The following is a 16,903-nucleotide window of genomic DNA, read 5'->3' as shown; positions in this document are numbered from 1 at the left end:
CGTTTACACATGTTCCCTCTTGATGAAAACCGTCCTGCTGTTTTTGTAGTCAGGGTCATGGATGACTGGGTGGGTTTATTGTATCCTTACAGTTGTTATGGGTGGTTAGAGAGGTGATTGGCTAAGGTATGTTCTTTGCTCTGTGAACCTGGGCTGTGGACCCTTCCATTTGTGACGGTCTTGGGTCTGTTGTATCTTTTCAGAGGGAATCTGTTTTGGGTAAGACTGCTGACTTGCACTGGGTTACGGAGCCTTGGCATTCAGAAATGTGATCCTCTACTGTCTCTCATTGAATCTCTGAATTTATCACACACTATCCGACTACCTACCTCCCCCCCCCCCCTCTCTCTCTCTCTCTCTCTCTCTCTCTCTCTCTCTCTCTCTCTCTCTCTCTCTCTCTCTCTCTCTCTCTATTTCCCTCCCTCCTTCTCCCTCTCACCTTGGGTGAGAGGGAGGCACCGCATGCCTCTCTTGCACACGCACATTCACAAACACACAATAACACACAATTAAGTTGTGGAGAGCTGTGTGACGCACAGCCACCGCAAGCAAGCCAATAAAGTCCTGATAAACAGGGTCCACTAAACCCTGGCTGAACCCGGGGAACCGCGGCGCTGGAGATGTTGCAACGGACAATATAAAAAAAGAACGCAGTTCCGTCGCCATGTTTCACACTGTGGCACGAAGCCCGGAGCGAACCATACAGGGCTCCACGTGTCTGTGGTCGAAGCCCCTCCCTGGCTGATTTAGAAGCAATGTCACTCAGGGCGTTATTCTTCATAGCCACTGCCTTTAAAGGAGTGATATTATTCCACCAGGTGTGAGTGTGATTAGCCATTACAAGCCGTTTGAAAATCAGCCTTCTCTGTGTTTTAGTGACGTCACAAGTGGGAGTGTCCAGCTGGATATACGCTGGATGGATCAAAATACCATGTAGCAAATGTTGCTAATCTGTCCATCATACATCTAGGACCTGGATGTATGATGGACAGATGAGCAGCTTTTGCTTCCAAGATTCTAAGTGGACATTTTCAAACGGCTTGTAATGGCTAACCCCACTCACACCTGGTGGCGTAACATCACCTCCTTAAAGCAGAGTGTGTTGGTGGAGCGGGCCTCACCTGGCTGGGGCTTGGTGGGTGGGTCCACCGGGAACGTTTCCTCAACGTATGGCCCAGGTTCTGGGGTCCTCTCTGTTGAAGGAGGAAAAAAAGTGCGTTAGTAAGCGGAGCGGGGGCGTGCTAATATATTCCCCCGAGAACGTAATAATAAAGTATGTTTGTTATTTCAAAGGGTCGTTTTTCCTTCCGCATGGCTTGGATGACATACTACCTGTTTTTCAAAGGACTGTAATCGAGGTTACATAAAGGACCGTCTTGTTTCAGCATGACGGCTATATAAAATGATTTATGTCATTCCTACGACTAAACACAACAAAACAACGCATATAAATCAAATGGACTCTCGGCTCTACGGCTGCGGTTCTCAAGTCTCATGTTTTCCTCTGGACAAGGGCAGCAACGACCATGACTGCTAGGAAAGCCATTTATAGACGTGGATTGTGAGGTCGGTCTCTTTCTGAATGCATAAGGAATATGAACGGTATACTTGGCTCTGGGTATGAAACATCAGAGGGTGAGGGAAAGCAGTGTGAGGAATAATAGGGAATAAATACCTGGATGTGGCTCAGGGGAGGCTGTCACAACCGTTGGCTAGAAGATCACAACAACATGGTTATTATAGTGTTCATTTCCTACAGTTATCATATGAAAATAAAACAGAAAAAACGTTGATATTTTCACACGCATTGATGTGTCAATAGCCATTTTATGTATTTTAATTGGCCGTTGTAGGGGTCCTGGATAATACATGAATACAATTCCAACACAAACACAGACAGAGGCACATAAACAAACACACAGAAATGTGTGCATGATGAAGCATGAACAAATATTTTGGGCATTTTAACAAACAGGTGAACTTCTAGCCATGACGGTCATAACAAGTGGAATTAGTCGGCTCTGCCACCATCCTTGGTGCAAATAGACTGCATGTGTTTTACTAAATGTGTTTGGGATGGGTTATGTCATCGCAAGCCTCTTACGTATGAGATGGCCCGAGCCCTATCCTTCTAAGATAAAACATTTACAAAGCATGTGGCGAGGATTGTGTGTGTGGGTGTGTATATGTGTGTGTGTGCTTGTCTGTATGTGTGTGCGTGTGTGTCTCTGTGTCTGAGTGCGTGCGTGTGTGGGTGGGTGTATTTGTGTGTGTGTGTGAATGTGTGTGTGTGTGTGTATGTGTGTGTGTGTGTGTGTGTGTGCGTCTCTGTGTTTGTGTCCGTGTGTGTATGTGTCTCTGTGTTTGTGTGTATGTGTCTCTGTGTTTGTGTGTCTGCGTTTGTGTGTGTATGTGTCTCTGTGTTTGTGTGTGTGTGGGTTGTGTGTGTGTGTGTGCGTGTGTCTGTCTGTGTGTGTTTGTGTGTGCACGTGCACGTGTGTGTGTGTGCGTGTGTCTGTCTGTGTGTGTTTGTGTGTGCACGTGCACGTGTGTGTGTGCGTGTGTGTGTATGTGTCTGTGTCTGTCTGTGTGTGTGGGGGGGGGGGAGTTGGGGGACTTACCAGGCTCAGTGTTTCCACATCTGTTGTGAAAAAGAGAGAGATAGGTAGAGAGAGAGAGGGAGAAGAGAGAGATGGATTCATACACAATAGTGACGATAGCTTCACATTCTGCCTACTTTAACAAGGTTGTCAGCACAACACCTAGCCCCTCGTTCTCGTTCCGGGAACTTGACCTCAGAGGTCGTTATGACCTATAAAACCAACATTACATTGAGTGTATGCTGGATAGCATATGTAGAAGTCATACGTCTTTGTCAGCCTTCGAGAAAAATGAGTTTGGGACGGCCTGCAATGGACCACTGGGAGAGAGCCACAGACGCAGATAGCTTAATAATGCACACAGATATGCTAAATATTTACAGAATTGTCTCCTTGTATATAAATGCACCATCTGATGCTACTGGCGGACATGCCTCTGAATCGTATCCCCATAGGAGTCAAACGGGAGGAAGATGATGTTTGGGGAATCCAGAGGCTACAGCTGTTTGCCCTCTGACCTTCCGGATTACTCCTATGTTTCGATGAAATCCGACAAACGTGACACATGGAGATCCTAACATCCTGTTGATGTTTTGTCTATCGTACGGCGATAGTTCCCCCCTTAATCCATAGGAAAACTTTCCCTATTGTGTAATCAGGCTCCCAGACACGGCGGACAACAAGTGGTCAAGAGATTATGACCATGTTTGGATAACTCTGAGGCTCTTCTGCAGGCCCCTGCCCTGTCACAAGAAATCCTCTCTTTTTACCCGCGAGCTCCAGAGATTTATCAGCCCTAGAGTCAACACGGACCGCCGCTGCCTCAGTGCTGGTTGAATCACATAAAACCGTTTATTCTCACCCTCGGGCTGACCGGGCCACTCGCTGGCCGGCTGGCGCGTGTTTTCACGGGGGTCCACGGGCTGCTCCGCAGGTGTGGGTGGTGGTTGTCTCGGCTGGTGGGGCGTCTGGGGTTGGGGGTGGTGCTGGGTTACCTGCGGTGGCTCTGGGTACACTGGAACCTGGGGCACGTGGTGCTGGTGGTGGTTGTTGGTGTTGGTGGGGGTCGGCGTTCGGCTGCTCTGGCAGTAGGGGGGCCACTCGGGTTCCAGGGGGCTGGGGTCCAGCCAGGTGATGCCGGTGTTCCTCAGGTCGGCCTCCTCAAGCTGCCTCAGGGAGATCTGCACGTCGGAGCGGGAGTAGGTGTAGCCGTGGCCCGCGGGGCAGATCTCCTTGAAGTCGTCTGCCGGGGGCAGGAAGAGCAGACAGGCAGCAGACAATGAAGCACAGAACCACTATTGCACTTTTCCTGTCTTGATCCTTTTTTTATTTATTTTTTGCAGAAGCTTGGCAGAGTATTATAACGGCTCATATTTCTGCCCGGTATTTGAAACGATCCCATTAGCCGGGCGTGTATACGCTGTTATGTATAGCATAACTGCACTTTTGCAGTGGAGTGGATACTGTTTCCTCTATGGCTGAGGACGTGGAGGCGCTGGCGGGTGGATGGCAGCTGTCACTGAGGTCGACCAGAGAAAGGATTTGGAAGGATTTAGGTATAGCTGTCACACTCGAATCGAAGAGACACTCGCACACACATATAGACGGTAACACACAATTCTACACACACACACGTCACACATGCACACACACACACACACACACACACACACACACACACACACACACACACACACACACACACACACACACACACACACACACACACACACGCACAGACAGCCATGCAAGTGAGGGAAACAGAGGATCATGCAATAGAAGCTGAACTCTGAACTGACTGCTGTAGAGGCATGTGAGAGGCTGACAGAGGATTGGCTGACCGGATGAAAGAGATGGCGGGCTAGATTGACCGTCTTTGTGGCTGTGCCCAACAACCCTCAGCGATGGTGAGTCCATTACAAGGGGAACGGTGTGTGTGTGTCCCTGTCCCCTGCCTGACCTGCACGCAGCAACCCTATGCATCAGAAAACCCGGCAGTCTGGAGCACAGACCGGAGAAACGACTGATATGCGGTCACTGGAAATTCATGTGTGAATGCAGGAGGTGGAACCGATAGGCCACTGACGGATGTATCCTAAGTGTAAGTGTGTGTATGTATGAGTGTGTGTGTGTTTGTGTGTGTCTGTGTGTGTTTTGTGTGCGTGTTGTGTGTGTGTGTGTGTGTGTGTGTGTGTGTGTGTGTGTGTGTGTGTGTGTGTATGTGTGTTGTGTAGACGGGTTGGGGGGGGGGAGAAGCTGCATTGTGACCAGAAACCACATCAGTGCAGCTGCAAACCAGCTGGAATGTGAGTCAATGGGGGCTACTGTTACCAAATCCACAATGATCACTCTCACGCGCTCGCTGCCGAACGCGCCTCTAACGGCTTGTCAGGCGCTACAAAAGCCAGGGTCGAAGTAATCAGGACATGTGTGTGCGGTGGAGGGTGGGGGTGTGTGGTGTGTGTGTGGGCGAGTGTGTGCAGAGAGAGGCATCACGGGGGATTGTCTGTATGATATGTGATCTATGACAACCCAGTTGGCCGGGAGTTAATCCAGCTAGTGTATGAAGCGCACACTCTCCCTCAGACACTTTGAAGTCCGATAAAGGATGACAACGTCCCGTGTGTTCACTTGGCGCGGCCGCACGTTTCCATTTATTCTCCCGTGAATCACCGCTACGCCATTGTTGGGTCGGAGTGATAACACACGAGCATGACTAACACGGGGGCCCCGACATGTCATAATTATTTGCTTTTTTTGGTCTAGTTCCACATCAAACACATCGGGTTAATCCAACACAAACCCGGCCGCACCGCACCATGATGACAGAACAGAACCCCGTTTCTCCTTTTCTCCACTGTTTTGAGTTTCAGCGCCTTTTATTTTTACTGCCACCGCTCGACCAATAAAACCGGACGGTAAATAGAATTTAAAGACTAAATGTGGTTGAATCAGAGTCACCAGGACCGCTTACTTGGTTTGGTTCTTGGATCAAGCCCTGAACAAGCGAGGACGGACAGAAACAGTGTTGATTTGGACAGACAGAGAGAGACCCCCACGGACAGCATTCCCCAGTCAGACGCAGGGGCGGCTCTACCTGAGTCGGGCACAGGGCAGCGTTCACAGCCAGGCCCCCAGGCCTTGCCCACACGACTACAGCAGCAGATCTGCTTGGTGATGGAAGCGGGCAGCGGGAGGGTGCAGGCGCCTGCTGAGGAGAACCGGTAGCACAGCCCCTTATTCTCGGACACGGCCTTGTCCGCTGCAAGGGAGGAGGAGGAGGAGGAGGAGGAGGAGGAGGAGGAGGAGGAGGACATAGAGGGTTAAGGAGCACAGACTGCATATGGAATATCAAATCAGTGGCTAAACCACTTTCAAGAGAATATAGCCTACAGTGTCTGAGCTGATGTCACAGCATCTTTCCAGCTGGGAAGAAAGAGTCTGTCCGGGGCTTACCAGCAAGTTTTTCAGGTTAGCTAGGAATACTTTGCCTGTATCCCGTAACACTCTGCTAGGTAGCATGCGACGAGCTGGCCGTGTCAAACTGCATTATTTCATGCACTGAGTCATTGCGCCACACTGGGGGCCCCGGTAGACGTTGTTTTCCTTTTTGTAAGTTGGAAACGTGGACTCACAGACGCAGTGGCTCCGGGCCGGGTCCAGCATGAAGCCATGCTTGCAGGTGCAACCTGTAGCTGCCTTTGGTGTTGAGGCATTCGGCGTTCTTGCAGAGTCCTGTCATCGCGCACTCGTTGATGTCTGTGGAAAGACGTACGGGTGTAAGTCACGCGGCTGTCGACCCCCCTACCCTCGGCGCTAATGGTTTGAGTAAAGCTTCTGGTTTGTCAGGATTGTTGTTTTACTGTATCTAAGAGACCAATAAAATGATAAAACCCCTGGTAAACGCAGCTTGGGTTCCACAAGGTGCAATTCAACATTACATCTTGGCGTTTTTAATCATTCTTATTTCCTTTCCTCTTTCTCTTTACATTGTATGCATGTTGCATCATCGCCAACAGGGTTGACATGTGACCCAAATACGTAGGGATCTCCTGTGTCCTGGCTGACAGGGAGTGAAACAAAGGCATGTAGGACAAAATGCCAGCGCCTCCTGCAGCGGTTGTTAAAACATGGCATCTCATTGAGGCTGCACATTGTATGAAATGACCGTGCTCGGTCGATGACATGACCAAGACAGGCAAAAAGAAACCACAGTACCGATTGTCAAAACATTGCAATGATTCAGGCGTACACAGAGAAAAAAGGACCATGTTTTAGATTAGGATCATTTTCCTTTTTCTGTTTTGGAGTGGCTTGGTCTTAATGCGGCCAATATCACGGTGTCTTCGGGTTACGTCAAGGAACGGAGACCCAAAGTCTTTTTCCCTTCCTTTAGTGAAAGCCATGTGGCGCAGAGAGGCGCGGTGCTGACTGGCGCTTGGCTCACTTTGAGTTCCTCAAACGGCCGTTCCCTGAGTCTCCAAAAGGATCTGAGCTAGGTAGCGTGCCGCCAGCGGGCCATGCCATCCTGCATACCTCAGCGTCACGCCGTCGAACACTGCGTCGCAACAAAAATATTTGCTTTAACTCAATGTTAAATGGAGAGAAAATCATTAGGAAAGGTTCCCGTTAGTCTGACGACTGGAACCTGACAGCCTGCCACCACAGATTTTCCCAATTCCAATTAATCTGGTCTTGTTTTGTTGTTTTGCTTCCTGCTGGAAAAAGTGAGACTATGAGGGGAGGGGAATGTGCCTGATAAATACTTAAGCAATGCTTCTTTCTCCCTTTCTTCTCCGCTCATTATCCAGTTTTTCCTTTTATCTGTTTGTCTTTGTGTGTGGTGTGTGTGTGTGTGTGTGTGTGTGTGTGTGTGTGTGTGTGTGTGTGTGTGTGTTGTGTGTGTGTGTGTGTGTGTGTGGTGTGTGTGGTTGTTTGTCTGCATGTGTGTGTATGTATGTATGTATGTATGCATGCGTGCATGCGTGTATGTATACGTGTATGCCTGTATGCATGTATTTATGTACGGGTGTAGAAGTAATACATGCATGTGTGTATATATCCAATCTGTTTGTGTGTAAGTGTGTATGATTGTGTGTGTGTGTGTGTGTGTGTGTGTGTGTGTGTGTGTGTGGTGTGTGTGTGTGTGTGTGTGTGTGTGTGTGTGTGTGTGGTGTGTGTGTGTGTGTGTGTGTGTGTGTGAGAGAGAGCAATCTCTACACTGTATACATTTCGAAGATTTAAATTGTTAGTTTTAGTGTTAGCGGGGGGTTTGGAAGGTTACAGATGGCCATCTCATGACCCAGCCACTTGCCATATTGTTAGTGACACTATAAACACTCCCTAGTTCCCCTTACCAGAAACAAATATGTCACGTCTGTTCTCTGCATATATAACAATGGGGCAGGTTTTCACAGAGATGAGGGAGACGGCAGCGCTGTCTGTGAGCCCTTGAACTAGCTCTTCTTTGGGCGGCTGTCTGTGGGGAGCCAGGGTCATAGTTGGCCTCAGCCTTCATCACATGGGGTCCCTTAATCCGCGCTCCGCTCCAGTCCCAGATTAGTGCTATTGTTACAGTCTGCTGGTGGGTTTGAAGGATTGGAACTGACTTCCATGACGACCAGTCATGACCAGCACTAATCTCAACACCTACCTCTGCTTTATGCTCGGTCGCTCGCTCTCGGTCTCACCGCCTGTTGTTAGACGGAGATGGAGGGCAGAGCCGTCTACATGCGGATTTTCCTGGTGGTATGTTATGTTTCTTAGCTGTCACTTCGTCGCATTCAGGGCTCCGTTACGTCTTGCCTATTTCAGCCAATTTTTCTGCTTGTTCCTAAGATGACCCTCACTATTCTTAAATACATTGAGGGAAATCAGCAGGAATGTTTCAGCTGAATAATGGGTATTTTGCTCTTTGAGTGCTACAACACAAATTCAGTGAATAAAATGACACGTTTTACATCAGTCTTACAAATCATGATGAAAAATGGATCCACCGCGAGACTGCTTATCGTAACTGATCCCGATCACATTCTGGCCAAAGCTACAATTAATGGACGGAGGCCTGTTTCTCACTGACCTTAAACTTGATCTTTACTTATTATATTTGGAAAAACATCCATGCACTATCACGGCGGAGAAAGAGCCTGACCTAGACTGCCGCTTTACAGAGTATTTAACATGATTAATATCACTTCAGATAAACTTTCTTCAGCAGCTTTTCAAAGCCTGAACCTTAGCAGCCGATCGACAGTTTTAAACCGACAGCTGTAGGCAGTCTCGTGCACTTCAATTGGTCAAACATGGCATTAACACGGCCAGGGTTAAGTGTGTGAATCCCCACAAAGGCAAATAGTGCTAGGAATGTAGGTGCTCACAAAACATTTAATAAACCATTTGGGTCCCTTCATTTAAGAATCGTCCAACACTTGGTGGCTTTGCTTTGTTGATCTGGTATCTCAAGGGCACTCTTTAGAGCTGTTACCAAAAAATCTGAAATTAATCTGAGTCTGAAATCAGAATGCATGTGGACCAAGGAGGTGGACATCTTCAGTCGGTTAGGACTTCAGAGACTAAAGATGGCTGACATTGAAAGCAAGTTGTGAATCATGTATATTTCTAGAGTCAAACACACAAACCGGGATGGGAGACAAGTCCTAGCACGTTCCAGTAAACGTTGTACAAGCAGCCCGGGGCGAGGAGCCACGCATCATTCTGGAGACACTCCTGATAAAAATGACGGAATCCCAGAAGAACCTAAGGTTTCTAGCTGCTTGGCAGTCCTTCTGAGGGGCCAAATTAAAACTATTTCTTGGGGAGAACGGAGAAGCAGCAGAAAAAGAGGAGAAGACTTTGATGCATGGCAGTAAATATTGTGGGTAACTGTCAACTTTGCTTTGGGGATTTTCATGAAACAAGCAACGGATAGAGCATCTTGAAGCGATTATAAAATATGACTTTGAATAAAATAAATTACTGGGCTTGTTGGCAGGACATTCTTGACACCGTTGCGGAAAATGGTTGATGTGTTCTTGGGCAAAAGCATTTTTTTCCCTTATATACATATACAGAAAAATAAACGTTAGAAAGTGAAACATTAAACTGTAAATCTCGAGAAAGCAGCAGATCAATTGTACTGTACGTACCACTAAGACCTAACGCAAGACAAAGCAATCTGTTGGTTGGAGTGAGGGTCAGTGAGGAGGTCCCAACTGAACATCATGCTGTTAAGTACGTTTTCATTCATTGGATAAAAAAATCATGTACTTCTTGGGAACCATAGTGAGCACCCGATCCCCCTTTTCGTTTACGATCCTATATATAGATAATGTGCTAACACAAGTGCTGTTGAACCCCGTTAAGAGACGAGGCGATATATCATGGCCGCTTGGGCCGTTACTCACAACACATGTTTATACGGGTGTGAAGAAAGAGCAGATAACAAATGCATTGTTTCAGTTGCCTCAGAACGAATGGCTATTCAGTATGAACACTGTGGGTGGCTACGTATTCATCAACTTGGAACATTCTTACAACAGACTGTGAAATATTGTGAGAAAGCAACCAGGGATGAAAACCTTATTTGTATAATCGGGTTTGCCTGCGTTAGACGGACGAGCCTTAGGAACACGCTTCTTGTTGGACAGTGTTGGTTCGGTAACACATTGATTGGAAAAACATTACGAAACCACAACAAAGGGCTGAAGATAATCAGGGTCTTGTGTGCCTTTCCCCCTGAACCTACCAATTAGAACAGTCACCCCAGGGGCTTATCGGAGGCTGAACTTTGACCTTTGACAGACCTGGGCGGGTGTACCCTTGGCCTGATTCCCATAGGCCTTGTCATACAGTGAGGAACCGTTTGGCATTTTTGCAAGAACCTTTTGTTAGCCTCATAGCACAATTGCTTAAGTGCAAATTTGGAATGTAGAAAGCACTCTGATTGGCTTAGGACATAGCCAATGAGGCTAAGTGAATCAGCAGTATTAAGAGAGTAGAGTTAGGTTGGATATTACAATTTGGCCGAAATATGAATATTGTGACCGATGAGCCAATAATAGTCATATTATGCCATGAGTCAATTATGCCATCAGGATAGCGATTTAGATGTATAGATTTAGATTTGAATGTTTGTTTGTGCCAGAAGTGTTATTGTTCCTGGACCTCTGATTTGATCTTGGGCAAAAGAGTTTTGGCGGAGCTTCATTAAAAAGTCCATTGCTTACCTTGACAATGGGTTGCGTTCATCCGTTTGTAACCTTTCGGACATTCCACCTGTCCGTTTGCGATCACCGCGTATGCTGCAAAATAAAAAGAAAAGCGAAAATGTCGGAAAGAATTAAAAGAACAATAATACAACATTTAAAAAGAATGTCTCTCCAATGAGTCAGAATGGGAGAGCTTTGTGGTCACAGCGGAGGGGAAAGAGAAGTTCCAGAAGAGATCCTATCACTTACAGATGTGAGGGGACCCCCAGATGGATCCCTGGGGGACCCCAGAGTGAATTGGTGTAAATGGATCCCATCAGGCAACTTTACAGTAACACTAACAGCACATGTAATTTATAATCCTAAAACCCATACATCCCACCAGCCCAGGGGAGCTGCAGTGAAAGGCTATCTTAAATATCTCTTAGGAAGCACTTGACCTTCGCTACGGAGCAAGCCCACACCCCAACTACGGAGACCAATATAAGCACTCTGGCAGGAGCAATCAGGGCTTAATGTATGGCGAGCGTGGTGCAATAGTAAAACCTCTTCTGAATGTACCGAAGTATTAAAAGACATAGGATAGGACGTGTCCTCCTGGGTCCTTTGAATGTCCCGCCAACCCACAGTCGTAAATGAAACTCAGGTGTCCCCACTCGTCCGAAGGGACCATGAAACACGGTGCGTTATAACTCAGTCGACCCCCTGCCGAGAGAGGTTAACTCCGTTTAATACAAGGGGAGGAGGAAGACGAGGTCAATGTGACTGTCATGAGGGGGGTTGGGACACTGTGCACATGGAAATGGAGTGTGTGTGTGCGCGTGTATTTGTGTGTGTGTGTCAGTGTGTGTATGTGTGTGTGTGTGTGTGTGTGTGTGTGTGTGTGTGTGTGTGTGTGTGTGTGTGTGTGTGTGTGTGTGTGTAGGTATATGTGTATGTGTTTGTGTGTGTGTGTGCGTCTGTGAGTGAGTGAGTTTTAGAAGGCTGCGGTCAGAAAAAGCAATATTAAAACATCATCACACTCGTTAAAAGCCTATGATAAATCCACGGTGCGATCAAGCGTCGTATCAAACCTAACCTGCTGTTTTACGATGCTTTGCTCTGAGATTCATCTCAGCTCGTCATAACTATCCCATTTCTACAGTACATCCATTAATTTCTTTAAGAACAAAACAGTGAACGCCGTTTGAACTCCTCGCCAGAACCGACATAGAAGGAGGGGAAAAAAGAGTTGAACAAATAAAGAAACACGATTTAAAAAGCTGTTAAAGCATTACCAGCAAAGATAACACAAAAACCACAGCACACTTTAGACCGTCCTCTTCCTCTTTCAGAGTACGGTCTAAACTGTGCTGCGGTTTACCCCACCACATTAATATGTTGTCTTTCCCCCCCTAAGTGATTGACAGGGAGCTCTGCCTTGATGCGGCCAGTCTGGACGGCAGGGCCGAGCTACGACCAGAAAGAGGTCCGGACTCAAGTGTTCTCACGCGGGTCCCTCCACCTTAAGACACCGCCGGGGAATCGAGGGAGGGACCCCCCCCACCCTGACATCTCTAGCCCCGATCTAGCCTCTTGTGTCATCAGACACTAGCAGCAATAGCACGCAGGCACAAAGACCTTCCAGTGCTCCGGATTTTGTTTGAAGATCCCTCTTAGCGTTTGTTTTCATTCTCCCGTTCCTACAGCGGCCACTCGCTGAGGAATGGAGGGCCCGGATGATGTTGGGTTGGAGGTTACTGTGGCAGCTGCCAATTAGGGGGTTTCTGGGGGCCCGCGTTTATAAACAGGGGTGAGGTACCTCTGTAGGTGCCAGCGTCAATGTTGGACGAATAAAGACGGATCTGGATTGATTCAACCGATTGTTGGATTGACCAACAATCGGATAAGCTGTGGACCAGACATTGTGGCGGTTTCCAAGCCACCCGCACATTTGTAACAAATAACAGAGTAGCATGATGTAATTAGCAATAATTAGGATGATAATCTGAGTGAAATGATTCACCGGTCGAGGCATTAGAAGTGACCTACAGTGATACTGATTCATCCTTTTTTCTTTGGCTGACTTTCTGGTGTCAGAGTAATCTTCCAATGTCCAATTACTCCAATACACTCACTCTCTCTCTCACACACACACACACACACACACACACACACACTCACACACACACCAAACACAGAGGATGGCGCATCCTGTGAATCAGTGTCCTGAGTTATATTTTGTTCCTGCTGTGACCCAGTGGACCAGCAAGGTACCAAATGTTTGACAGAGCAAAACTGAATCAGATGAGATGGTGGGCTCCCCTTTCATGCAGCAAGCAAGACTCTAGGGGAAGGTAGGGTTGTGTGCGTGTGCGTCTGTGCGTGTGTGTGTGTGTGTGGTGTGTGTGGTTATGTATGATGTGTGTGTGGTTGTATGTGTGTCTGTGTCTGTGGTATGTGTATGTGTGTGCACGCATGTGTGTGTGTGCGTTGGGAAGGGAGGTTGGAGGTGACAGGGTGGAATGTTGTTTCGGGGGGCCGGATAATCGTCGTCAAAGTGACGCAACTCCCGGCCCCCGACTCCCAGCTTTTCCGCCTCCTCTGCGTCCCCCTCTAATCCCACTGGCAAGGCTCCCTGGTAATGAGCTGTTGGGGTGGGGTCCACGCCTCCCATGGCGGGGGATCAGGGCAAGTCCGCGCCTGCGGGACGGCAGGGTGCACATGCCCATGGGATACCCTGGTGGGAGTGCGGAGGGGAGGAGAGTCGGGAAAGGGGGGTCTGAGGACGCAGGTCCGTGTCAGTGACGCTCGGATGAACTGATTGAACACAACAATACTAAGCAGTCCTGGCCTGGCCCTGGTCATTAGATTTCATGCCGAAGTTACGTTTCAAGTATAACAAAATAAATTCGTTCTTCTTGAGGGCTAACGTCTTTGGCAGAGGTTGTGCACAATTACAAGATTCCCACAAACTGCCCGCAACTCACTGCTGCTGTTACCAAGGCAGTCTGGTACCACGCAAGAGTAGCCCTCAGGCACCCCATTATACTGCTCCTCTTGGTAACATAGAGCATAGAGCTGGCCTCTATCCACATCAGAACCCAGGCTCCTAATGGTTGATTATCCATTTAGGACCATTCACCGGCCATACTTTGTCCCCCCCCCCTCCACCCTGCACACCCACCTAATTTATTGACCCTCATAAGCTAGGGGGATTGTGCAGGCTGTTTGCCACTGTTTAAATAATATTAGCTCGGACCATCCTCAGTCGAGGAAAAAACAAAATCCACATTTCCCTGGAACTCCATGGTTGGCAGCGCAGTCTCAAATCTGAATCACATCCATTCATTCCCCTTTTTCTGATACCATAGTCAACGCTGCTCTGAGGCATTACTAGGGGGTAGTGGACTGAAAAGGAAGCTTATGCAAATCAACAACAAAAAGGAAAGAGTGAAGTACAAGGCCTGGGAGATTGGTACATCTAGTCAATTGGGTTACTCTGCTGGACAGAAAAGAAACGTTCCATTTGCTGATTTTTAACACAATTTATTCCTTCAGGGCCACACAGTCCGGAGGTTTTCCTCTAAAGCCTGTTAAGGGTCCTTGGTTGGGCCTATCAATCACAGGCTGATCACACCCACTGGGGCTCCCATGGGCTCTACATAGTGGGCCGTCGGAGTCCGGGACGTACCCCCGTCAACGTGCTTGGAGAACCTGAGAAAGTCCACAAGAAAGCGAATGAAAGAGGGGGATTCAAGATTCCCCACCATTTTTCCATCGGAGACCACCCATCAAAAGCCAATATTTTACTTTTCTTAATTTCTTTCTTCTCTGACAAATGTGGCTCCCAGAAATGGCTTCAGGGCAAACTGGTTGAGTCCAAATTAAAAGCTAAGTACAATTACTTTAATCAATCAGGATGCTTTGACTCTCAAAGATGACACATCCATCACTTCCATCCTTATGCCAATGGTTGATTGGATCAAAACAACCCAAGTGGTTTGTTTGACTCCAATGAAATGATCAACTATTGGCGCTTGTGTCGGAATTTTTGGCACTTATCAAACTAGCATGGTTTTATACCACATGGGCATATCAATACTGTGGCCATGCCAACTTACCAACAACTGAACCAGATGAGAAACACACATGGTCTTATATCAACGTTCTCCTGCTGAAACAAGTATACACAACATCACATCCATGCACGATGTACCATGCCACGCCAAAGGGAGGTTCGTTCATCGGTGCCAAAGACCCTGTAGGGGTCTGCAGATGGACCATCCATCTGTAATGGTTGTCAGGGTGCTTGACCTTATTCATACTAGGGAAGGAAGTACGAAGGGAGGAACATTTGGAAGGAAAGGACGGGCCAAATGGGAAAGTAAATGACTGGAAAATACCTTTGACAAAAACTTTTTGTTTTGTTGCAGTAACTTGTAACTTCAGCAAGCTGTTGATGCCAATCTAAACAGGATTAAGGACACATTCAAAACAGATCCACATTCTTAGATAATCACCCGTTTTCTCTGAAATAGTCATCACAACAGCTGGCGCCAAAGGAAGGACATGCCATGTTACAGAGCACATAAAATGCAATAAGTATGTATCTTATTAGTCAACACACAATTCAGCTACATTAGCATCCAGGCCGCTGGCCTACTGCCTACTTGCATCATGGGTCAGAGGAACAGGACTTATTACCCAAATCAGTTGGGTCCACACGGCTTGATTAGCAACTTGCTTGTCCAACTAATAAATTCAATCTTTTTGGTTTGGTGGGATAAGCGAAGTCAGCATTGAGAATCAAAACGCTGTTGCAAATGGTGTGTTAAAATGGTGTACAGTTCCTATCTAATCAACGTGAGTTGCTACAGAATGGAAATCTTGGCAGGGGCAGGCGCATCTGCTCCGACTCTATTCTTCCTGAGATGAGGGCCTTGCATCCCCGTTTCTATCGGAGCTAACAACAGTACGAACACCTGATTTACACTCATAGACAGTAATATCCACAGACACCGGCCCCTGGGTGTAAGGTCAGCCTCAAACTTCCCTGGGACGGTGGGGAAATCTGAGGACTATCATAAGCTCCAGCGCTTATGATAGGTAAAGTCTAGACGGCACGCTACACCTAACTAAAGCGATTAGAGTGAGACACATTTACACAGTGACACAATGATAATCGCAAGAAGGGAGTAGTAGGTGGGTTGTGTGTGTGTGTGTGTGTGGTGGGATCGCCACATGGCACAGCGCTTAAGGATAGTGACATCACCGTGACCTCGCCGCCCGATGGAGATGGTGGAGGAGGGGTGGCCATGGCGACTCCTATGTCGCCAGTTGATTGGCCAGTCTTACTCTGGCACCTCGGGACGCATTCAGCATTGCAGGGGTGGCGTGGGGGAGTCACACGCCTATGGCAGTGTTCTCTGTTGTCATCCAACTGTACCAACAGTGTCAGGCGAGCGAGAAGTGGGACATGGCAAGAGGTCCATTTCATGGCTTTGCGGAGTCCCTGTCTTGGCTTCGGGTTTCCAGTAAGCGCCGGATCATTTTACTGATGGAGATTTACTCTGATATTCCAAGCCAGAGCGATACACGGTGCGTTGCGAGGCGAAGGAACAGTACGCTTCGCATTAGCCGTATGTTGCATCACCAGGGAGACATAAGTTCACTCCTCTCGCACCGTACTTCTTAAGGGACTTGCGGTTAAACCACCTCGCCTTCGACCATGGGTTGCACTTCCTCTCGCATCAGCCATTCGGGGTTTATCTCTGATAGGCGAAGACAGGTTCAACTGCCTTCCCGTCAACCTCCTATCAGCAAACATGGCTCAGGGTCTAATAACCTGGGAGTCCAAACGAGGTCCAATGATTTTATTCCCGCCAACCCCTCTCTCTCATCAGAGCCGGCAGGGCGAAGGATTTGACTGCAGTTCTTGGGTTTGATCTGGTTCTCGTTACGGGGCTGGAATGTGCAGCATGCTGCGTGATCAGGGCATCGTAAACTAAAGGTCTTTTCCACTGTGGAATGATGGGATGCTTCTTGCTGTCTCAGGCTTCGTTTAAAGTCGGGCTCGCATCCCTCAGAACAGACACACGCCTACACACACACACA

At 47.8% G+C, this 16,903-nt stretch overlaps 1 protein-coding gene across 1 annotated transcript in view; it reads right to left on the bottom strand.

Moving 5' to 3' along the window:
- The window catches only part of LOC115544259 (latent-transforming growth factor beta-binding protein 2-like), a 93,046-nt gene that overhangs the window by 30,908 nt on the left and 45,235 nt on the right, over positions 1-16,903 (bottom strand). The window contains 8 exon segments of the mRNA XM_030357122.1: positions 1,122-1,193; positions 1,676-1,712; positions 2,622-2,641; positions 3,463-3,843; positions 5,698-5,862; positions 6,236-6,287; positions 6,289-6,359; positions 10,826-10,900. Coding sequence (XP_030212982.1) covers positions 1,122-1,193; positions 1,676-1,712; positions 2,622-2,641; positions 3,463-3,843; positions 5,698-5,862; positions 6,236-6,287; positions 6,289-6,359; positions 10,826-10,900 — 873 coding nt within the window.

Source organism: Gadus morhua, chromosome 5 (assembly GCF_902167405.1).
Source record: "Gadus morhua chromosome 5, gadMor3.0, whole genome shotgun sequence".
In the NCBI taxonomy this organism is placed as follows: domain Eukaryota; kingdom Metazoa; phylum Chordata; class Actinopteri; order Gadiformes; family Gadidae; genus Gadus; species Gadus morhua.
This window is presented reverse-complemented; position numbering and strand designations above follow the sequence as displayed.